The following is a 25,653-nucleotide window of genomic DNA, read 5'->3' on the forward strand; positions in this document are numbered from 1 at the left end:
CCGTATATTTGGCCATTGGCATGCTTCCTCAACCATATGCAACTTTATTTGGAGCTGACAAGGCTCCATTGTGCTATTTACAGAATGGTACTCAGTTGTCAACTGAGTACATTTCTACAACTAACACGGCTCCTACTCGGACAGGTTTGTGCTTCCTGGATCGCAAATTTACCTCATTTGCATGCCTGTCGGCTGCAAGTGAGGTAATTTGCATATCCCAGCCCTGTCCATGTAGGAGACATTTTAGGAGCTCTCTTACATGCCCCTACAGACTGTTCCTGGATCGCTCGTCAGACATGATGGCTGCATGGAGTTTTACTCTACTCGTACACTCCGTGCAAGCCATCGTGAATCTGGCCCATTATCTTGATGGTACCTCTGAAACCAACTCAAGGTAAAATGTCACCTTTGTTTGGCCCATAAAATCAGCCAGCATCCAAAGCCCAGAGAAGTCTTAACCAGGCCAGCAATCCAACTTCCCATTTATCTTTTAAGCTATGTACTACAGATGATTCCAACCCTCTGTCCAATAGAATGCCACCTCCCTTTGGAAGATGAGTCACTAGAAAAACACCTTAATACCTTTCCAATGAGTGAAAGCTTTAGATTCTTGACTCAGTAGATGGTTTGCTTTGCAATGCATTCTACTTTTGTTTTCTTATTATGTCCTTTGTAACAATTTACCACGTCTGGATGTCTTTTACTGGATATATCTTCCGATATCTTTGGAGCTGCAGTGGTCATATTGGTAAGTGCTATTTTTTTCTGCATAAACATTACACTGTATCAAATCTGTTTTTCCTTCCTAAGGCAACACTTCCTTTTTATGTGTTTCATTAGCCTTATTACTGTTGCTTTTCTTGTAACACTTCCTTAGTCATACCTTTTTCCATGTGCTCTAAAGCTTCTTTAATAATATTGTTTTGATTTGATTTGTTCAAGAGTTTACATTTTTTATTTGTAACTTTTGACACTTGTTCTTATGCAATTATTTTTCTTTCTTGCTCTTGCAAAATATACTCTTTGTGGAAATTCTGGATGATGTTGCATATTTAAATGATGCATAATCTCTTTCTTATCCTCAAATGTCCAATTTATTGTCTCTATGTCTCTTGCTTGGACTATTGGTGTTTTTTTCTGTTTGTTTTTGTGGACTACAGCTTCCTTTTGCCATGGAGGGAACTGGTATCAGTATGACCTAGCCCTCTGATAGGAATGTTTCCATGTTCTGAGGATTCTGCGCAGTCTTTTTTGCCAGCCTGGCACCAGTGTGTACTCCAAGGAATGGGCACTTTCTTTACCCCAGCACCTATGAACCCAGTCTTCTTTTCTATTTATTGACCTGCCTCCTTCCATGATATATTAAATATAATCTCAATGTCAGTATCATCTTGTTGAGGTTTTGTGAAAATGTGGCCCACCATGTGAAGGTACTCGGCATGAACTGAAGATAAATTCATATCCATCAAAATTTGTTTCCTTTTCTTGCTGATTTCATCTCTCTTAATGGTGCTGTGAGGCTACTAGATGCATTTACAAATTGTGAGCTTCAGATTATCATACTTCAAAGGCATTTTACTTCCTTGGCATTTGTAAATGGTAACATGTCTTCTATGACTTTTATTTTAATAGGGCCAGGTGACATTTCCTCACTATCAAGCAAAATTGTAGCTAGCCTAAGTAGCACCTGGTGCATTTCACCAATCTGGCACCCCCGCAACTGTAAGTTGAGGAGGAGCAAAAAGAAAAAAGTCCAAGTGGCCAAACAGCTTGTTACAGTTATACTGCTACACACAAAGTGCTGCCGCACATCAGTCTTAACTGTAAATGCAGTAAGGGTCTTCATTTCTGAAAGCCGGTACTGCAGTTGTTGTTTATCTTTTCGGCTTTTCCCAGTTAGGGGTCACCACAGCAGAACTCCAGTCCGCTAATGATTGGCAGTCAATTTTTATGGTGCCAAGTTGCCAGCCCGACACCCAACCTTCAGTGAAGGTACACCCATTCACACATGTCCTTCGAAGGCCACTCAACCACAGGGAGGACATGCAGACTCCACACAGAAGGCACTCTAGCTGAGAATCGAACAGGAGAACCTCTTGCTGTGAGGCAACAATGCTACCGCTGTACCACTGTGGCTTATCAAAAGCTGGCACTGCAGTATTACCCACAAATAAGTAACATGCTTCATTTCTGAAAGCCGGTACTGCAGTATTACCCACAAATAAGTAACATCCTTCATTTCTGAATGCCGGTACTGCAGTACTACCCACAAATAAGTAACATCCTTCATTTCTGAATGCCGGTACTGCAGTACTACCCACAAATAAGTAACATCCTTCATTTCTGAAAGCTGGTACTGCAGTATTACCCACAAATAAGTAACATCCTTCATTTCTGAATGCTGGTACTGCAGTATTACCCACAAATAAGTAACATCCTTCATTTCTGAAAGCCAGTACTGCAGTATTACCCACAAATAAGTAACATCCTTCATTTCTGAATGCCGGTACTGCAGTACTACCCACAAATAAGTAACATCCTTCATTTCTGAATGCCAGTACTGCAATATTACCCACAAATAAGTAACATCCTTCATTTCTGAATGCCGGTACGGCAGTGCTACCCACAAATAAGTAACATCCTTCATTTCTGAATGCCGGTACTGCAGTACTACCCACAAATAAGTAACATCCTTCATTTCTGAATGCCGGTACTGCAGTACTACCCACAAATAAGTAACATCCTTCATTTCTGAATGCCGGTACTGCAGTACTACCCACAAATAAGTAACATCCTTCATTTCTGAATGCTGGTACTGCAGTACTACCCACAAATAAGTAACATCCTTCATTTCTGAATGCCGGTACTGCAGTACTACCCAATGGCTACTGTTGATTGTGCTCCCTAACACTTTGCACCTGGGGCAGCTGGCCCTTTTCCCCACCCTAGCTCCCCCTCTATTAGAAAATATGAAGCCATTAAATTTAGGTATACTTTTCCCAGATTCACATTTTCTTTGTTTAAGGTTAGCACATTTTTGTTTTAGTCTCCAGAGGTACCTTTCTTATATGTCAACATGCTCTTTATTGTGTTTCACTATAAACAGTTATGCCACAAATGAGTTTTGAGCATGCTTTATTTTTTGTATGACCTGATTTATTATATTTTTGAATATAGTTGATGCCCAGCTCACACTAAATGTCAGTATTTTATATGTAATTTGCCTTATGTTGTGAAGAAGGACATAATACTTCTGTTGACCGGGTAATTCAAGTTAATGGCACCCTGATGTTAAATCCAGCTTTAAGATACATTTGTTCCACTCAACTCACTGATAATGTCATCATCGGCTATAGAAGGTAACCACTTTCCTACTTGTATGGCACCATTGGATACACACATCAGTACATATTCTTTTACTAGTTTCATTGGCTTTATGGTATAACTAAATGACAGCCAAACTTTGCAGGCTATTATACAACTTTCTACGATGGAAAGACAAACGTTTGTCTGACTGTACTACAGATGGCATATTAGAGTCTCTGTCACTTTACTATGCCTTCAAATAAAGGCTGAAAATCAAACCTATGAACCCTTAAACCAAAGTAGAGTTAAGAAATGTTCTTGTTTTAATCAAAACATTAATTCTACTGCCCGTCACTGTCTTTATATGTGTGTGTGTGTGTGTGTGTGTGTGTGTGTGTGTGTGTGTGTGTGTGTGTGTGTGTGTGTGTATGAAGTTTATACTGGGAGCTCTCATTAAGTACTCTTGTTGGTTGTTACGTAATAGACAGAGGAAGATCATGGATTCCTTGCGACACCATTGGAGGACTCTCTGCCACACTTAGTGCTTTTACAAGGCATGGCCATTTACCAGGTCTCATTGTAGGGAACTATGGCAGACCTCTTGCAGTTACACTTGTTGACTTTTTCGGAAGATGCCGCACAGCATAAGGCATCTCAGTAGTGCAGCCTGTGGTTGGTATCCATAACATAACCATGAAAATTCAAAAACCAAAAACAACTAGCAAGCCAAAAAAAACACAGGTCCTCAAAATACACATTTATTTGATCAAGTAAAATCACGGTTGAGCTCTTTCATCTATTTACACAGACATCATTAGAACCATGAGTGAAACTCTCTGACTTCCTTTTAAAATTTTCTCACTTCCTTCTAAAATTATTGAAACAACCAAACAAAATGTAATTTCATGACATCATTGATTTACTGGTGAAGTACCCACCTTCAAGATATGCCCAGAATAGTCTACCCAGTCCATAATGATCAAGCCCCCTCCTTTGTCCAGTTTCATACACATGATTTTCTTATTCTGTTTAAAGTTTTTGAGAATTTCTCTATCTCGTTTGGATAGATTATATTTTTTTATGTGTCTTATTGTCCAATAATTCATAAATTTCTTTTTTGCACGTTTTCTCAAAGACATTCAAAACCAGATGTAATGGGGGATTAGTAACACGTTTCTTTCTGAATTTACCTGAAAAGTTGTTGCAAGAGTAACCCTCTTCCCCGAATAATATTTGAAAATTAAGCTTACTGGTAAAAATCTTAAGATCTGAGAAAATGAGCCAGTATATTGTGATTGCTGCTCTTGGTTTTATGTGGGGTCATTGCATTTTACTTTATTTTAGTTCAGTTTATTTTTCTCAATTTCAAACAAATAATTTTTTGCTAATTTTCTGCTAGTTTTTCCATCTTTTTCTTAGCTATAAGTTTAAAATAAGTCTTGAAGGCGGGCACTTCACCAGTAAATCAATGATGTCATGAAGTTACATTTTGATTGGTTGTTTCTGGGTGTGTGAAACCAATGCACTATTCAGACATTCACAATTATGTAAGGAATACGAATACAGATTTTTTTGTTTTGGACCAGGTGAAAGTGGACATAAGAGGTGGTCCTTGGGAAGAAAATATTGCCTATAAAGAACTATGGTGGCAATTAAACCTAGAGGCAAACAAAACTCCTGGCTTAAACAAATACATTTCTATTTTACCCCTGTTAAAATTAAAAGCAATGAAGATATAATATAAAAATACCTGCTATAACAAAAAGGACCAGCAGATGGCACCACAAACTTTAAAATGTGAGTTAAATGAAATTAAAAATAAATACATTAACAAATTCAGGATTTCTACATTACACTAGAATAGAATAAAAATAAATGCCAGATCTAGTGAGTTTTAAGTATTTTAATGAACACTTTATTTATGACATCTAACTTATTTGTATTTTTACAATGTTTTTAATTCATTCATTTAAGGCAAAACAGAAAGTAAAGGAGGAGGAAGTAATTTATTGATGTCCTTTTAAAAACTAAAGGACTGACATGATTGGACAGGTTTTAATCACACATGTATAAAAGCTGAATTTGTGTTTTAGCACTTTGTATCTGATGAAGTCACTTGTTGGACGAAAACGCAGTTTAATAAAGCGTTTATTTTTGGATTATCGTGCAATTGGTGGAATTTGTAGTCTGCAGCAGTCTCCTGATCCGTTTGGTTTTTCTTTTATCTTGTTGTAGTTTCTGGGTGTGTGTTGTTTCAATCATTTTAGAAGGAAGTGAGAAAACTTTAAAAGGAAGTGAGAGAGTTTCATTCATGGTTCTGCTGATGTCTGTGTAAATAGACGAAAGCGTTCATCCATGATTTTACTTGATCAAATAAATGTGTATTTTGAAGAACTGTGGTTGGTTTGGCTTGCTGTTTTTTTTTTTTTTTGTTTGATTTTATTACTGCCGGTACCAGAATTCTACTTTTGATTTTGGTTTTATAACCCTGAAAATGGTTGTTGTCAGAGTGATATAAAGGTGTAAAAGGTAGCAATACATGTGTGTATTATGCGTGTCATGCATAACTATGAGTGCAGATTTTCTTTTCAGTGCCTCTGTCACCTAGAAAAGTAATATATGTTGCAAGACATCACTGCTGTGGCCATTGACCTGCCCATACATACTCAGTGCACTTCACAGGTGCTCTTGAGAGTACAATTACTGAGAAAACCTCTTAGTGAGACTCGGCTCACAGGTATGACATGTAGATAAAGCAACGCAGTAACATTTGTTAGGCAGGGCCTAATTAACTACCACAGTCAGAGCCTCTAATTTACATGATAAATAGCCTATATGCTGTCAGGAGCCTCAGAACAGCGCTAAGGAAGTTTGCTGACTGGCAATCTCCCAAACTGAAGTCACAGGTCTAGAAACCTTTTTCATCAGGAGTTATTCTTCTTTGTGAGTTTGAACTTCTTAAATTTGCACTTACATGTTCTACCTCCAGCAGGAACAATTCTGGGAATTGCATAGGCAGTGTACTGCGTGAATGTGTATAGTAACATTTGTAAGCTGCATTCAAATGTAATCATATCAGGTTTGTCAATCTAAAGGGGGCTACCTTGTGCCAAATAGGCGCAAGTGAGTGAATACTTCAACCATAAACTTCTACAGTATTTATTTTGTGAATAACTTTTCTTGCCAATGTGAAATACAGTACAAGTACAATTTTACAGTTGTCATTTATGTATGTTGTTGTTGTTTGAGACCCTGTACAGGTAATTGTAAAGCCGTCAGTAGAGGTAGTGCCTGATTAGATTAAGTGCATTCCTGCATTTGTTCACATATGTATGTTATACTGGCAGTGTGTGCATAATTTTTTTAGGGGGGGTAGACACTTTTTAGAATGTGCAGCAGCATTATTCCGCATAGATATGTAGAAACAGAGAGGGGGGGATGCCTTCTGGCTTACGCATACGTACTTTGCTTGAAACTAGCTGCCTAACAGATTGTTATATAATCCCTGCACAAAAAGGATAATATCAATGTTTTTGGCAACCATACAACTTTAGTACACAAACATAGAAAATATCTGTATAGCTGCTTGTCACAGTCTACAGCTGAACTGCTCAGCTTTCTACCACTGGATGAAACACCTGTACTGAGCCTGCAGGCAAGCTGCCCTTACAGGGGCATTTCCCTTTCTGCAAACCACTGTTCCTGTCTATATATGTAGATAGATTATCTGTCTATGCATGCAACCCTATGCAGTTAAAGGCATGACATGTACAAGATCAGGAACAGTCAATCATCACACATCGAACTTGCCAGTAGTGTTTTGTTGGAGGCCATTGCCTCATGTTGTCAACTGCAGGCTGGACTTGCAATGTATACTGTCCAACTTTTCTTCCTGAAGGAAGCACGTTGTACCAGATCTATATGAATCATGCCTATAAGTACGCAAGTATGTTACAGAGCGCGCACGCTCGCACACACACACACACACACACACACACACACACACACACACACACACACACACACACACACACACACACACACACACACACACGTACACACAGACACACACACACACACACACACACACACACACACACACACACACACACACACACTATATATATATACATCTATATCTATATATTACTGGCATATATCAACAACAGTCAAACCAGTACATTGTATAAGGCTATGTGCATGAGATGTACTAATGTGCTTATGCCTGCAAAATACAAGCCATGAACACACAGGTTCTCTCATGGAGGTAATGGGATCTTGTTGCAAGCCTTCTGTTTCCATTTGCAGATGATTAGCTATAATAAATCTTTCCAGTTGTATTGCGACTGTTCCTGTCCGAATGTGGTGAATGACAGAAATGCTGTTAGTTGTTAAGCCAGAAACTACAATCAAGTCAGATACCAGGCCACCGACATGGTACATGCTGGCAAAGAATGTGATGCCTACCAGGCAGAGGAGCTTAGGCTAATGGGAGGCAGTCTGTTGGCTGAAGTAGCATTAAGAGAGATGGAGGAGTTCTTTGCCTGTCTGCATAGGGGGTCCTGACTCATCCATAGGCCATGGTGGAGTCCAGGACATTGGAGCAGAACTACAGTGACCTCTGAGAATGTCTGCACACTGGAGATACCCTCGATGTGTATGTCTGCTAAATATTAGGTTACAGCATACAGGATAAATGTGTACTCTGCTGCCAATTAGATGTTCTAGCCATTTTTTACATATTAACATCAGGGCTTCAGACTACAAGACCAGGGTAATGGTAATGCCTATTTTATTACATTTTACTACTATACACAGTGGTTATCATTCATTCACTGGGATTAAAGTAATGGTGAGAGTCTTACTTATTGTGGGCATTTCCTTTTGTTTTCACAGGTAACATTTTTTTCAGGATTCTCCACCATGTATAAACCAATGCCTGATGCTCGACAAGGCACAGACTCCGCCAATGATGGCAATCAAAATTTGGTGTGGATAGGGGGTGCAATGTCAGTGGTAGATATATCATAAGTGGAATTCAAATCCCCACCCTAGTCAGTGGACATGGTGTCTGTGTCTGTGAAACCTACCACAGAGACAGAACATACTGAAAGACAGGGAGTCACAAAAAAAAGTCCAGGCAGGAAGGGATGTCTCCCCTGTGGTGCAGTCACACTTGGTTGCTGCCAGTCCCACTGAGCACAGGGAGGACAGTGATGGTCAGTATGCCAGCAGTTGTAGTCTGATAAGTCCTGCACCTCCAAGCTAGCTATCTCTGTGTCTATGACCCAAAAGATGTGCAGGGCCTTCATAGAGATGCAAGTTAAAAATACCTCAGTGTTTGCTGAGAGTGTGTGTGTTTTACAGGGTATGTGATGTGACCTGATGGACTGCATGCCTGTGTCCTAGCAGAAATAATTCACACATCAACAATTATGCACAGCAGTGGTAACAGATACCTTCCTCCCTACCCACTGTACCCTGTGTCTGATCCAGTCCCACATTTGACACACAAACCACCAAGTTAATATCAGTCATATCACCGTGCACACAATTTTCTGTGGATAACAATGGACACTGTATCCCATGCCATATGTGCAAATGATAATAACTACACCTTTCTCTGAGCACTTTCTGACTTGAATAGCCTATGTCTGTTTCACAGTGTGGTCAGTTTGTGCATGGGCAGGCATGGCCTAGTTGTGGGTTTTCATGCATTACTTTTAATGTTTGTATAATGCTTTAATCTGGCCCATAAGTATAAGCCAGCCACTCCCTCTTAACTAGTGCCAGGATATACTGCACCTGTTTTCATCTGGCATAATCTTCCTGTGCTTCCAGGCCGTCTACAAACTCTTCATCAGTATCGTCTTCCAGTTCCTAGTGTGGTGGAAATTCTTCCTCCTGCTTTCATATTCCATGCTGCAACTGTTCCTCACAAATTATGTTATGTAGCATAGCAGAGACAGAAAATATTTTAGTACATGTGCCTGGGCTATACTGCAGGGCACGACCAGATTCATACAGGCAGTGAAAATGGGCTTAAGCAAGCCAGACAAATGCTTGATGATGAACCTGGGTTGTGAGAGTGCATAGTTGATGTCATTGTCTGCCATGGTCTGTGGAGTTTTGATAGGTGTCATCAACCACGGTTTCAGGGCATATCCTACATTAACAATATGATGCCCTGGGGAAAAACACTTTGTACAAATCATTGCTATAGGCCACATACGTGCCATGTATGGGAGTCATGAGTACTGCCTTGGTGACCAGCAGCCACATTGTACATTATTTCCTGTGCATTACAGATCACTTAACAGTTGTTTGGAAGGCGAGTTTTATTGTTAACCTGCCTTCCTCCCTGTTGACTAGGTGGGGCCTTTATTTCAATGTGGGTTTAGTCTATGACTCCCAGTACCTCATGGAAATGGGCTATGCCTTACAAAGCCTGCAGAGTGTTGGCTGTCTCCTCTGTGGTAGCATGAAACCACCTATGCTCCTATACATACTGTAGTATTGCATTGAAGAACTGGCAGAGTATCCTTGAGACAGATGCCTGGGATGTCTCCTATATTCCTTCTCAGTACTCTAGTGTTCAAAACGTCTCTGTAGTTAGTATTCACAAAGCCACACCTTGGTATCCACAAAAATAGGTGCTACACAAAGCATACAGATCTGCAAATGAGGGTGACACATTTCAGCTAGCCCGTGCTTGGTGACTGTATCCACACATTAATGGCCTGCAATTTTGGTGTTATGAATGGCATTTAATGTTAGGCACATTTGGATGAAACCACACCCCTGAGGGTGACAGCATGCAGCACTGTTACTACCTGTGGCAAGTACAGCCTATTTCATATACAGGTTTGATAATGCCATGGTTACTATATACATCATTCTGTGATTCTCTTCCTGTAACACCAGGATTTTACTGTGGTTAATAGTACTGGAGATGGTGCATGTAGACAAGGAATATATACACACACCACTTAAATCCTCCACCTTATTGTTACACTCATTCTCATCCATGGAGTCCTTCATTTTAATTATGTTACTCACTATCATGTCATTATGTAGCCATTAGCTTACTACATCAGGCTGTGGGATTTCTTCTCTTAATCCCACTCATACTCAGTGTGTTTCCAAGTGCAAGTTTCTGACACAGTCTATTTTAAAAGTCCCTCCAATCACAAAGGAGATTGTGGTCTTTCATTCTCCATGTCTGAATGTTGAAGCCCAACTGATGTAGGCACTGCACAATAAAAAAAGTTCAGCACTCTTAATTTCACAAAATGTGATTTTTTTATGATTTGTGGAATTTTTCTGAAAACAAACATGAACATTCATTTTTTGAAAATCATGCAGTAAGGGTTGGGAGCTTGGCACATATAAAAGGTAGAGGGTTTGTTTCTCACCTTTAAAAGAAAAATGGGCTAAACTTAAAACAGCCCACAAGAAGAGCTAACCTAGGAATATTCTGCATAGTTTTCAGTTCATTTAAATCATTATTCCATTTGAAATTTGACCCTATAAATCAGTTTCATGGACCCCAATCATGTGGCCATACTAAAATGTGCATTATAAAAATGTATAGATAATAAGACTAATCTTGATTTTTTTTTGTAAATAGCCATAAATATTAATGTGTTCATATTAAAGAAAAATATATCTGAAGTAGTTAACTTCAATTGATCAGCAACCTGTGGGTATCGGATCCGACCCGGATCCGAGCCGGCAGTTTTCCAAGCTAGAGATCTGAGCTCCAAGCTCCTCCCCTTACCCATAATACCCTGCTACCTCCCTCCAGTCCTCAGATCTCATTTGCCGTGGCTTCTTGAAGAACGAGTGATGAGCTCCTGGCGGTTTTGTGAGTGGTTTCATAGGGTTATTTACTCTGGTTTTCTCTCAAAAATTCTGTGTGTGTATGTATTAGTCGACCCTTAGTTTATTTAGCTGAAATTGTTTTTGTAGTCAAGTTAGTCTTAACCTTTCCCTTCCCCTTATCTGTGTGTGAGGGTGTGTGTGTGAGTTATCATGGCCGAAGGCCCTAAGGCCGTATTTTCTAAATGCTCTGAGTGTGGCCATAAGCTGTCCCCAGCCGATGGCCACACTCAGTGCGTTATTTGCCTGGGGGTTGCTCATTTATCATCAGGCTGCCTGATTTGTGCTGCCTTCAACCCCCGGGCTTTGAGAGACAGGAGGACAAAGTTAATCCTTGCGGGCCTTTTGCCCGTGGATTCTGCTTCTTCCTCCTCTCCCTCAGTGGCACTAGCCGCGGCTGCAGCTGTTCAGCTTACCGTTCCTGCTCCCCTGGCCGGGACTCAAACTCCCACTGTGTCCCAGGGAGAGAGGGAAGCCAGGAAGAAAGATAGGCATAGAGAGAAGGATAGAGACAGGGAGAGGCATAGGAGCCATAAGCAGCGGGCCGATTCAGCTCCCTCGGCCCCGCCGGCTAAGCAGCTCCTTTCTCCTTTGAAGGTCTCTGGGTCTTCCCCCTCTCGGCTCCATTCTCCATGTTTCTCTCTGGAGCCGGAAGAGGAGACCCAGTCACCTTCTAGGTCGTCGAGGCGGCCTTCCCAGCCAGCCTCGGCGGCCTCTTCTAGGTCAACTAGGAGCCTTTCGGATGCGGACATGGACCAGATGATGTGTCGCTTCCTCCAGTCCCAGATGCAGATGGGAGTGCTCTTGCCTTCCCCCCTCCAGGGGGGGGAGCTTGGACCCTTTCTTTGCCCCCATTGCTCCTTCTCCGATCCATTATCGGGTTTTGGAGCCATCGGATCCGGGTAGCATCGGAGCCGGGGAGTCGCCGCCGATAGTAATCGCTACTTTGATGCCGGCTGTACCCTCGAGTTTGTCGGGTCCTTTTTCAGATCCGAGCTCTCGGGGCCGTGAGCTGAGCCTCGGATCTGGAGGGGTGAGTGTGTCTTTGGCTCCAATGCGGTCAGAGCACACTTCTCTTTCGGGACCGATTGCTTCAGCTCCGGCACCGATCCACACGTCGGATCCAAGGGGGCTGCTCTCGGATCCTAGGGAGAGCGGCTCACCATCGGCCTTCGACAGCATGGAGAGGGTCCTCTCGAGGGATTCGAGGCCCCTGGCTTGTGGTACAGATCCACCCGCCATTCCCTCGCAGATGGGCCTGACTTCCATCATTCGGCCCCAGGGACAGCCTGCGTCTACATCCCAGATGGTTCCCCTAGAGGAACAGGACCTGGTTGGTGAGCCCTCCTTGGACAGCCCCCCCGAGGAGGCTCCTCACAAACGAAAGTGTAAAAGGAGGCACTTGGACTCCCCGAGTCCCTCACGGAAGACACTGACTTGGAGGAAGGGGAAGGTCCCCCCAGGTCACCCCCCGAAGATGCTGTGCATTAGAGGGGCATGGTCAGCCCAAAAACCTTCCTTGGATGAGTCTGTGTTTCTGGAGGCATTTGACACAGGCCCATCTACCTCTTGGGTGTCCCCTCCGGCCGACCCCCTGGTAGATCTTATAACTACCAGGGCGTGGAAGGAGCCAGACACTGTAGAGCCAATCCCCAGGAGACCAGATAAAATCCTTAGTCCCCCGACAGACAGGACGGAGTGGAGCAAAGGTTCCCCAGTAGATGCCATGGTGGTGGCGGCTGCCACCAAAAAGGAACTGGCTCAGGAATGTTCCTCGGTGCATCCTCCCGACAAGGAGTCTCGGACGATGGACTGCATTGGAAAGCGGATGTTCACTTCAGCCACCTTCTCCCTAAGGGCACTGAACTACTTGGCACACGTGATTCTCCTTCAGCGGGATCTAATCAAAGAGTACACTGGGTCACCTCCAGAGTCCATGTCAGCTGAGGACAAAAGAACCTTCTCGGCATGAATGGCCACTCTAAAGTTGGTATCCAACGCTTCTATGTGGCTTCTCTCCCATGCCACGGAGGGGGCGGCTAGAACCAGCGGAGCAGACATCACCTTGCAGCATCATGCCTGGCTCCATCTTTGTGATTTTGCGGAACCCTTCAAGGCGTCCTTTGCGAATGCTCCCTTTGATGGTTCTACCTTGTTTGGCAAGACCGTCCGTGATACATTACTCCAGAGTGAGAAAGATGGGAAGACATTGTCTGCCATCGGAATCTGCTTCTCGGCTCCTCAAAGGTCCTTTTCCAGGAACCAGAGAGGACAAAAGAAGATGTGGTTCTGGAAATCTCAACAATCCCATTTCACTCCGGACCCTTCGTCCTTCAGAGGCAGGGGAGGACAAGGCAGACGGCGGCCCAGAGGCAGAGGGGGGCCGAAGAATTTCGGGTCAAGGGAACCTTTTTCCAACCGACCCGCGCAGCAACCCTGAGGGGTTGCCCGACTGCTCCTCTCTGAAGGTAGCCGGGGGGGTGGTTTTCAGAACACCTAGCACATTGGGAGTCCATCACAACAGATCACTGGGTGCTCCAAATAATATCCAGAGATTACTCTATTCCCTTCGTGAATCCTCCCCCTCAGTTGGGGTGCCTCCTCGATGTCCCACCCAATCAGAGGGAGGCGGCAGCTTTAGAGATAAAAGAGCTGCTAAGAAAAAGAGCCATCCAGCGCGTCCCCCCAAGCCAGTCCAGATTAGGCAATTACTCCAGGTTCTTTTTGGTGCCAAAAAAGACAGGGGACTTAAGGCCAATTCTCGACCGGTCTACATTGAACCTGTCCGTTGGAAAGGAGAAATTCTGGATGGTTACCATTCAGTCTATTCTCCCCCTTCAGCAGGAGAATGACTGGATGTGCTCCATAGACCTCAAGGATGCGTACTATCACATTCTAATGAACAGGCGATCCAGGAGGTTTCTCCGCTTTCGGTTAGGGGCTAGTCATTATCATTTCAGGGTCCTTCCTTTCAGCCTCACCACAGCCCCCAGGGTGTTCACTAAGGTCATGGCAGTTGTAGCGGCCCACCTGAGGCTTCAGGGAATACAGGTCTTTCCTTACCTGGACGACTGGCTCCTCGCCGCTCCCACCAGGCATCTACTATGCTCGGCCAGGGATTATTTCATGCGTTTGGCCCACCAGTTGGGGATCACCATAAATTACAAAAAATTGTCCCTTCAGCCTGCTCACGTCCTGGACTTCATAGGGGCCAGAATAGACACGCTTCAGTCCAAGGCCTTCTTGATGTTGGAGAGACTCTGCAACCTAACTCTCCATGTCTTAGCCCTTCTCCAGTCTCCGGCCTCACCAGTGGAATTAGTCCTGAGGGTTCTAGGGTCTATGGCGGCAGCTATCAACCTTTCACCCCTAGCCCGCTTGAATATGAGGGTTCTTCAATGGACCTTACAGGTCCAGTAGTCCATCCTTCGACATCCATTGTACTCCCTGATTCCCCTCAGCAGGGTTTGCAGGGAATCTCTGCTTTGGTGGCTCCATTCCCGAGAGCTTCAGGAAGGGCGGCCCTTTTTTATGCCTCTACCCCAAGCCACGGTGACCATGGACACTTCTTGCCTAGGGTGGTGGGGGCATTGCATGGGCAGAACCGTCCAAGGCACGTGGACTCCTACAGAGACTGTTCTGCATATCAATGTTCTGGAGATGAGGGAGGTCCTTCTAGCGTCGCAAGCTCTCCATGCCCTTCTTCCTCTAGGGACTATTGCAATTCAGACAGACAACATGTCAGTGGTCTGGTACATCAACAAACAGGGGGGAACCAGGTCTTACCCCCTTTGCTGAGAGGCCATGAGAGTTTGGGAGTGGACGATATCCACCAACCATTTTTTGCTAGCAATGCACATTCCGGGTCGGTCCAACATTCTAGTAGACAAGCTGAGTAGAACTATCCTCTCACCTTACGAGTGGGCTCTGAACCCCTTAGTAGCGAAACAAATCTTCCTCAAGTGGGGTCAACCTTGCTGTGATCTGTTCGCATCGCCTTCAAATGCAAAGTGCAGCGAGCTTTTCGCTCTAATCCCTCCACAAGGGGAGACCCCAGAGATGCTCTAGTTCATGCTTGGCTATCCGGTCTTCTTTATGCTTATCCTCCTCTCCCGTTAATGACAACATTCTTGCAGAAAGCTCGTCGGTTGGGGAGCAAGGTTATCCTCATAGCCCCATTCTGGCCTCATCAAACCTGGTTCCAATACCTACGGTCTCATCTCATGGCTCCTCCTTGGATCTTAGATCCCATTCTGGATCTGATTTCTCATCCTTCAGGATTGAAAACTCCAAACCTGGACAACTTCAAGCTTTCCGCTTGGTTGATCTAGTTCCGTTAGTGGCTAGGACTCCCGGCATCTCATCCGCAGTGAAATCCATCCTGGTGGTGGCACATAAACCTTCTACCAGGAAAGTCTACAACAGTAAATGGAAACGTTTTTCTGTCTGGGCCGGGCAAAGGAATTAGGACCCCTTTACAGCTCCTATTCCAGCAGTACTTGAGTTCTTATCCCACATCTTTCATCAGGGGGCCAGTTCTTCAACTGTGAAGGTTCAAATGGCGGCCATTTCTCACTTCCACATAGTAGGCAATCTTGGTCCTTTAGCTTCCTCTAAGATCTGTAAGACCTTCTTGAAGGGTACTTTTCTTTTAAGACCTCCTGTCAAGAATGCGGTTCCTCCGTGGGATCTAACCTTACTCCTCCTGGCTGTTACTGGCCCCCCTCTTTGAGCCTGCAGCTTCGGTTGACTTAAAGTATTTGTCTTGGAAAACTGCCTTCTTGATTGCTATTACCTCAGCTAGAAGGGGATCGGAACTTCAAGCCCTGTGTACTAAACCTCCGTATCTTGTCTTCCATAAGGACAGAGTATCCCTCAGGACTAATCCCTCCTTTTTACCCAAAGTGGCTTCCGAGGCTAACATCAACCAATCCATTAATCTGCATGTTTTCTTTCCTAACTACCAGAACAAAGGAGAGTACAGACTACATTCATTAGATGTGCATAGACAATTGTGCTTTTATTAGCACAGAACAGCTGCCTCACATAAGTCGGAGCAGCTCTTTGTTTCCTTTGCTAAGCCATCTTTGGGCAAACCATTATTGAAGTTGACTCTAGCTAGGTGGATATCTCACTGCATTTTACTCACGTACAAAATTTCTGGTCGGCCTGTGCCCATGGGGGTTCGTGCTCATTCTACCCATTCTATGGCTACCTCTGCTGCCTTTTGGTCAAGGGTACCCTTGGATGACATTTGTTCAGCGGCTACTTGGGCTTCCTCTCATACCTTTATTTCTCATTATAAATTAGATCTGATATCCAGAGGGAGGGTAGCCTTTGGCTCTGCAGTGCTCCGGAATATTCTTCCTTGAGGACCTCCCATGTTTTTGGTAGCTGGGGACTCTGTCCCACAGGTTGCTGATCAAATGAAGTTAACTACTTCAGATAAAGAAGTTATGTACTCACCATAACGTTCCATCTGAGTAGGTAACTTCATTTGTCAGCAACTGACCCCTCCCTCCGTCCCCCTAACTTGTAATTCGTTACCTGAAAAATTAAGTGATTCACTCCTGGTAGGTATCAGGTTAGGATGTTCAGGTTTTTGCGTGTTTTAGTGCTGACTGATAATTTGGCAAACTCGATCTGAGGACTGGAGGGAGGTAGCAGGGTATTATGGGTAAGGGAAGGAGCTTGGAGCTCGGATCTTTAGCTTGGAAAGGTGCCAGCTCGGATCCAGGTCGGATCCGATACCCACAGGTTGCTGACAAATGAAGTTACCTACTGAGATGGAACGTTATGGTGAGTACATAACTTCTTTATATTTTACATGGTGTCCAAAGTCTAATACCCTGATTATTAAACAGTACACCAAAGTATTAAAAATTTTTAGAGAGCAACATTTAAAGGCAAAAAGTTCAGATACTAGTTTTCAGATTGATAGTTTAGACTCAATGTCTGAAGCCTTCTTTAAAGTTTTGACTAAAACAATTTGGTTATGCAACTCAGATGAACTGAAATTGTAATTTAATATTTAAATGATATATTATGTAAGGAAACAAATATTTTTAAAATGGACTGGTCTGTATGAAGTGCTAGAAGAAAGTATGACTGGTGTCCAAGATCTAACATTTAAATATAATATATTTCAGAGATGTGATATCTTTAGATGTCATGCCAAGATATTAACCATTTTCACAGTTAGACAGTTGGACTGTGCCTACTTTTCTTATGGGAATTGTGTCACATACACACTTAGCAATAATATTACTTTTATATTGCCTTCCAGTTTCTGCAGGTCATGTCTCCAGCAGGCTCTAAAAGCAAGAATGACATGTCCAGTTTGCCGGAAAGCTATGGATGGTATTTGGGAACATGCAAAAGATACTGATGCACAGATGAAGGCTGTATTTGAAACTTGCAAGAAATGTAACAAAAAGGTTTGTTTGATGAATTTCTAGAAGTATGTCAGACTGTGGACTATCTCTGTGTATATCCTTAAGATGAGTTAGACATGAATTACATATGAGTGGAGTTAACAAACTCAAGAATCAAAAAAAAAAAAACAGCCATGCACACTTCCCAAACTATAAAAAACAGCCAGATACAAATGTGCTGGAATGGTCAAAGATCCGAAACACTAGTAGTTGTAAATTTAATATGTTTATTCACCAAATGCAGAAGTAACACCAGCATATCAAACACATGTGATGCTTTAAAGTTAAACTTGGCATTTTTGTCCAAACTGCAGACTTCATCAGAAATTAATCATTTGGTGTAAATTAATCCTTTTATAACCATTCATGGAATGAATATCAATTAACTGTTTAACAACAATTGTTAATTAATGACTGTCATTTGAATCATTTCTTAAGACAGTTCTTAATGTAACTTGTTAAAGGAGCATGACCTTTAGTATAAACAAAGAATAAATTAATTACGTAAATATATTAAATAAATGTTTCAAACCACTACCTCCCCAGGTATAAATGAAATTGTGGCTGTAATACCATTGTTAAAATTAAGGGGAGCAAAGATATAATGTTATAAAGATACACAACTTAGTCATGTTACTGTTAACTGTTTATTACCTATTGAAAGTGTTTTGTATATTTAGGGGTATATGTACATTTTTATCATATCCGAAACATTTTTTATTTATTTAATATGTTTTTATTGTAACAGACATTCTAACAAAAAGCAGGTGGAAGTGTTATGATAGGGATTAAAGATAGTTATGAGACCTGTGATTTTTACATGTACAATGATAACACCAATACTATAGATTGTGTAACAATGACAGTAAAGACAACCCTGGAGCATATAACAATGGTTGAAGTGTATAGAGCACTAAAGTCAAGTGCTGATGACTTGGAGGAATTCATACATTTCTTGCACGAAACACAGGAGAGAAGAATAATATTAGCCAGGAACTTAAATTTCCAGAAACAAACTGGAATAATATCGATTCAAAAACATTAGTAAGGAAATTATTCACAATGTATGCTCAAGAACAATTGATCCAGATTGTAAAAAAAAAAAACTACTAGGGAACAGATCATTCTAGATATTGTTCCTGCTCCTAAAGAAATTACTGTTACTTTATGTAAAGTTTTAACACCATTGATGTGCAGTGATCATGGAGGTATTAAGGTTAATTCATTGCTAGATAATTCTGGCAAACTAAACTCTAAACCAATGCACAGAGGATTAATTACAGGTTATATGGAAGCAAAACAGTCACTATGTAAAACTAACTGAAGTGATGTTTTCAGTGGAAAAACTGCAGATGGAATGTGAAAAGTTTTTGAAGAGAAACTGAGTGCAAAAAAAAAAAAAAAATGTTTAACATCAGGATCTAGGCATACAAAGTCAGAGGGGTATGTTTCCATAAGAACAAGATATCTAATTAAGGTGAGAGACAAAAATATGTAAGAAATTGAAGACAAGTCGAACTACAGCTTTGCAAACTGAAATAAACAAGCTGGATAAACAAATTAAGCATAGCGTGAAACAACCAAGAAAAATATGAGGAAAGTTTACATAAAGATATTGAGCATAGTAGGAAACCATTTTATAGATACATAAGATGTGAAAGGAAAAAAGGTGTACAAATTGATAAACTGTATATAGATTTTAAAATTTACTCTCAGACACAACAGATTATAGATATATTTCCAAAATCGTATACAAAACAGTTTGGCTCCACAAAGGGGCGTGATAAGTTGTCCTAGTGACATCCAGGTAACCTCGGATACTGAAATCAAATTAGATAATATTGAAAAAGAACTATGCAAACTTGAACCAAACAAAGCACAGAGAGGAGACAGAATTCATAATAATGACTTGAGACACTTCAGCAAGAACTCACAGTACCATTATATCTATTATTTGCTAGGTCATATAAATATGGGGAGAGCCCTCAAGACTAGAGACATGCAATTATTAAACCTGAATTTTAAGGGTGGGGGCAGGACAAGCCCAGAGTCATGTTGTGGAAAAATAATGGAGAAAGTAATATTGGATAAGCTATTGTCAGAACAGGAAAGACTGGGACTTGAAACCATATATTCAGCATGCATATGTTGAAAATAGATCTATTACCACCTGTAACATGATGTTCTATAACAATATAATAACAGCTATGAATGAAAAGTTGAGCTGGGATGCAATTTATATAGGTTTAACTTCAGCATTTGATAGGGTCATACACAAAACACTGATCAATAAATTAGAACAACTAGGTATTGATGTACTCTTGATAAGATGAACATCTGCAAGACTTGCAAATAGGACATAGATAAGGTTCATAGATTAGTACTAAGCTAACTGCCCTTGCAAGCCATTTTAAGCTTAGCCAATTATCCCTTGTGAGACTCAAACCCTGCACCTTGTGTTTGTAAGGCAAACACCTTAATCATTAGGCCACCCTCCCAACCCAGTTGGCAAGTATCATACAGCAACTAGACAGGTGAAATTCTTGGTTACAGTCAGGGTGTCTCACATGGCCCTCTCTTAGACCCTTACTTGTTTAGATTGTATCCTTCAGACCTAACTTTTTCATCTGTGGTGTTGTACAGTCTGTATGCAGATGACCTGAAACTGGGTAAACTGATTACATGTGTTACAGATAGGGCATGTCTGCAAAAGAACTTGACAAAATTGACTATTTTGGGCAGAGGAGAATAATATGCTGATAAATGCATCAAAAAGTAAGCATATGAGATTTGGGAGACATAAGTTGAAAGGTGGCATAATGATTTAAACTGTAGATTCATTTAAGGACCTGATATAGATAGATCCAGCTATGAGATTTTCTAATCATATCAACCAATTGATTAAAGATACTTGTAGACCTATTTGGTTGTAAAAAAAGATTTATAAAGTCTAGGAAATCGGAAATGATGAAATCATTGTTTGTTAGTTACATTAAACTCAAACTTGAGTATGAAATAACAATATGGAAACCTTATAAAAAACAAGCATGAGTAAACTGGAAAGAGTACAGTGGAAATATAGCAAGGGCATCCATGGATGTGAAAATTAAAGTTATTATGAAAGACTAAATTATCTGAAGTTGTAGCGTGTCTCATACAGATATTTAAGAGGAGACCTTATGCAAGTATGTAGGGCATTTAGAGACAAATACCTCTGGGAATGTTTGGGGTTATCAAAAAGTACTAGAGAATCATCAGATAACCTATGTAGAAGATTCTATAGGAATGAGAAGTGCACTAATTGGTTCTTTGAGAGAGTAGCCAATGCATGGAATACACTACTGAATTACATTAAAGCAAGCACTAGTTTTAGATATTTTTGGATACTTATTATGGGAAACAGCTGTTTTGGTATATTGGTAGACTCGAAGGGCATGAATGCTGGTGCTTCAAATATTTGTTTGTATGTATGTATCTTGGTATACTTTTGAAGTTTAAAATGACATCTCTGTAAAACATAGGACCGTAGACATTAATTTTAATTTGACTAACTCTTCTAAGAACAATACTAGTGAATACGCGCATTAATTTTATTGTGTTTCATGAGCACACACACACACACACACACACACACACACACACACACACACACACACACACACACACACACACACACACGCACACACGCACACACACACACACACGTGTCTATAAATTTCTTTACAAAATGAGTCATACAGAGGACAGAAACTCAGAAGGACAAAGTAACATTTTTAATATATAGAGGGTTATGATTGGATCAGCAATCATAATCATCGTATTATGTGTTCTACACATGGATGCCAAGAAATACACCTTGAGAACAATAATCAAAAGGTCGGTCTTAGCATCCATGTCAAGAACACATCATTTTTCATTATGATTGGAGATCCAGTCATAATTCTTTGTAGTACATGTAGATTTATCTTCTCCACATACTAATAGTAAGTGAAAATTTAGGTTAAAAAAAGTGATGCGTTGTACCAGCTAAGCTGCGGGGAAGTGACTGACATCTTATTTATTCCCTGTGTAAAGAAAGCAGTTGTAATCGAAGTACTGGGTATACTTTAACAGACACACCTGGCTGAAAGGGAAGCTGAAACAAAGCCGTTTCATGCCATGCTGCTGCTATGTTCTGATCAGTGCTGTCTGGTTTAGTGCAGACTCTATGTTAACAGCACCTAAGGGGTGCTTAACAGTCCTCTAAGTGTTGTTAATGCTGGATGACCACATTTCTATCAGTTCCCTGCTGAAATTAAGAGCAGCAAAATTGTAACAAGAAGAAAATATGACTTGATGTACTACGTATTTTAGTGTTCATATTAAGCTTATGTTTTCCCTATTTTAGTTCTTTTTTAAAAAATGGTAAAAAATATTTTATTCTTTTTTATTCACTGATAATAATTTTATTCATGAATTTGTCTGCTTAACAGAAGGAATATTTAAGGATGTAATTTTCATTTTAACCACAAGATAGAACCAATGTTATATATAATGTATTTTTTAACACAACATTTTTTTTTAACATTGTTATAGTCATTATCAAATGTTTTAATTTATTATATATATTTAATGAATTGGTTATAAATATTTTAATAAAAACTGGTTTTATTGTAAGTTAGGGTGAATAATCTGCATTTTATTAAGGAAAAGATATATGTGTGTATTTGTTTTATTGAGTCTTATTACAGTATGAGTCATTGGTTGATTTGAAATAGGAAAACTATAAATGGAATGGATTTGTAGTTTGACCCACATCTGATGAAGTGATTACAAACGAAAACGTATGGTTGTTCAGCGTTTATGTGTTATAAATTGCGATTTTAAAACGATCATTCCTTGGGCTTTATTGTCTCACCATCCGCTTTGGACTTTTGGATTTCGTGGATACTACCAAATGCTTTTTTGTAGTCAAGCCATGCCATACTTAGATTCTTCCCCTTTTTACAGTTCTCCACTGTGATTTTATTTAACAACAAATAATCCTTTATTCCATATGTCTTTCTTTTATTGCCCTTTTGTTCTATTGCCATAATTGAGTTTTCTTCTAAATGACTATAAACTCTGTCGCCATCAATTCCCATGTATAGTTTATACATCGTCGAAAGGCAAGTTGTTGGCCTATAATTTTTAGGGTAGCTTGCAGGTTCACTCTTACGTAGGAGCATTGTTTTTCTGTTGTTAACCAGGTTGGTGTTTGTTCGGGGTGAGCCTATAAATAGTTCTCATTCATGGCTAAATCTTCATGCAAAGATGTTAATGCTTTTATCCAAAAGTTAGGTACTGCATCTGGGCCTGAGGTTTTCCAATTAGGGGCTTTTCTTCTTTTCTCTTTCAATCTCTCTGGCTGTTACTTCATCCCATTTCATATCCTGTACATTTAAACATCTTATTCTTTTTTTCTATCCATTTAGCATCTTTGTTATGTTCCACAGGATATTCATAGATAATTCTCCAAAATGTATCTATTTCTTCTTTTTTGGTGGTCTTTCAGTCCCTTTTACCTTATTTCCCAATTCTCTATAGAACTTTTTTTGGGTCATCAATAAATTGCTTATTGCTTATTTTGTACATTTCCTTTATATTTATGTTCATATCTTCTAAGTTTTTCTACCTGTGCTGAAATTTTTAGTTGGTTATTTGCAATAGTGCATGATAGATCCTGGTCTGTTCTAATACTGTGCATTGCTTTTATCACCTCTATCGCTTAGTATTTTTGTTGATCTGTTCCCTCTTCTATAGCCTTCTAACAGTGACACTTCTTGTCTTAACTGCTTTATAGTTTTCTCTGTTTGATATTTCCATGATGGTGTTTGATTTCTCCCCTTCCTTTCCCTCACTACCCTGTGTTCCTGTGGTAGAACTTTATCAGTTATTAATTTAGCTGCACAGTAACATATCCTGTTTACTTCTATTATATCACATGGACCTCTATGGACAGTCCTAATTACTATGTTCATTTGTTTTATCAGACTTCTGACTTTTGGGTTTTATTAACCTTCTGCAATATATTTCTTTTATTGATCTTCATATATCTCTCTATGTCTATTAAATCAAGCAACTCTTCTGTTAGCTCATTTTCTTCCAAACTGAGGGCACATCCCTTGTTTTCTAATTCCTTTGGGCATTCTGTAAAAAGTTCTATAGCATCTTCCTCTGGCACATTCTCTTCCATTTCATCCTGTGCCATTCGTTGCTCTTTTTTTGGGGAACTTACTGGCTTGTCACTCCTCAACATAAACTGCGTCAGAGTTTCCACAGTTTCGGTTTCTTTCCTTGCTGTATAGCTTCAAGTGAACATTTATACTGGTTTCCAGTGGAAGGCTCCAAATTATCTTCATATGGCACCTGACCAATTGCTTCCTGTTCCACTGGCTTTCCCTTAATTTGGATAGCCATTGCTCTATCCTGTTGTAGTGTTTTCTGAATTAGATTCTCTTCACTGAATCCTTCACTTTGCAGGTACTCCATAACCTCAGTTTTTATTTCTTTTAACTTCTCCATTACTAATCTCCTTTTCTACTTTTCCTTTTTGTCTTCTTATTTTTTTGTATTGTAAAGCATTCCATGAGATTTCTTTGCCTGTATTTCTCTTCAAATATCTTTGGTGCTGCTCTTTTTAGTTATGCTTTCTCTTTTGCATAAATATTACACCATATTAAATCTCTTTTTCTTTCCCATGTCTATATTTCTTCTTCAGAAGTTTCCTGATATTCCTGTTTCTCCCTACTTTGGGGACTCACGCCATCCTGCTGTGATGTAACGTATGTTAGACCTTCTATGCCAAATCCTTCACTTCACAGGCACTCTATAACTTCAACTTCTATTTTTTTAACTTTTACTTTACTAATCTTCTTTTCTACATTCCATCTTTGTGATATTATTTTTTTTAATGTGAAATTTTCCATATCCGGATGCCTTTGCCTGTATTCCTCTTCAAATATCTTTGGGGCTGCCTTCTCTACATCAAATAATTTGGATTTCTCCTTTGCATAAATATTGTACCATATCAAATCTCTCTTTCTTTCCCCTGTCCATATTTCATTTTCTTTACTTTTCAAATATTTCTTGGTTTTGCTGCTTATATTTTCACACTTCCTCAGATGCTTCTTTTTCTAAATGGATTAAGGTTTCTTGATCTATATACTGTTTTTCACAAATCTGTTGTATTAAGCAACACAAATTTTCATTTGAAGCTTCTGACAGTTTTTCTGGTGGAAGTATTTTTCTTTCTTCTAATTTCTCTCTTAATCATTTTGTATATCTTGTGTCCAGAAATTCTGGGCTTTTTGCATAACAGTAACAATACATAACTTCTTTGTTATCCTCAACAGTCCACTTTATCATCTTTATGTGTCTTCTTTGGATTGTCAGTTTTTCTGATTTTTGGGGACTGCTCTTTCCTTCTACAACAGGGGGGCCATCCTTCCCCTGGGCCTGGTCTCGTCCCATTGTAGTAGTGTTTCCATATTTTGAGGATTCTGCACTGTCATCTTTTTCAGTCCTGGCACCAGTACGTCTGCCAGGACTGAGCACTTATTTTTACTGGGTCTTATGCACCCAGCTATTTTCTTTAGTTTTTGACCTTCTTCTGTCCATAACATATGCTATATAAATACAGTCTATATATGGGTATTACCTTGGTGAGATTTTGTGAAAACAGGGTTCACCTCATGAGGGTACTCATCAAGACTGGAGGATGAATTGAGTTTCAGCACTACTACTCTCCTTTGCTTGCTGACTTTTCATCTCTCCATTTGGACCCCTTCCTTGTCCTTTCAGTGCTAATTGATTTGCCAGAAGACCAATAATTTATGGAAGAATGTATTTATATTATGTATTTATCCTTTGTTGACCAAATTAGCCCCACTAAGCTAGCAGTCTCTATTCAGGGGAGAAACAAAGTGGGATTTATACTACTACTACTGTGGGACATTGGCCTATTTCAGCAGATAACTTGGTCTACTCTTTTTTGCAATAAGTGCCATAGGAA

The 25,653-nt window shown here is 40.4% G+C and overlaps 1 protein-coding gene across 1 annotated transcript in view; it reads left to right on the forward strand.

The window, feature by feature from the left end:
* Window positions 1–25,653, forward strand: part of LOC122797070 (E3 ubiquitin-protein ligase RNF166-like) — a 308,293-nt gene that overhangs the window by 50,416 nt on the left and 232,224 nt on the right. Inside the window, exon 2 of the mRNA XM_044065845.1 lies at window positions 17,474–17,624. Coding sequence (XP_043921780.1) covers window positions 17,474–17,624 — 151 coding nt within the window. The remainder of the gene's footprint in view (window positions 1–17,473; window positions 17,625–25,653) is intronic.

Source organism: Protopterus annectens, chromosome 3.part0 (genome assembly GCF_019279795.1).
Source record: "Protopterus annectens isolate FY-2018-M chromosome 3.part0, PAN1.0, whole genome shotgun sequence".
In the NCBI taxonomy this organism is placed as follows: Eukaryota; Metazoa; Chordata; order Ceratodontiformes; family Protopteridae; genus Protopterus; species Protopterus annectens.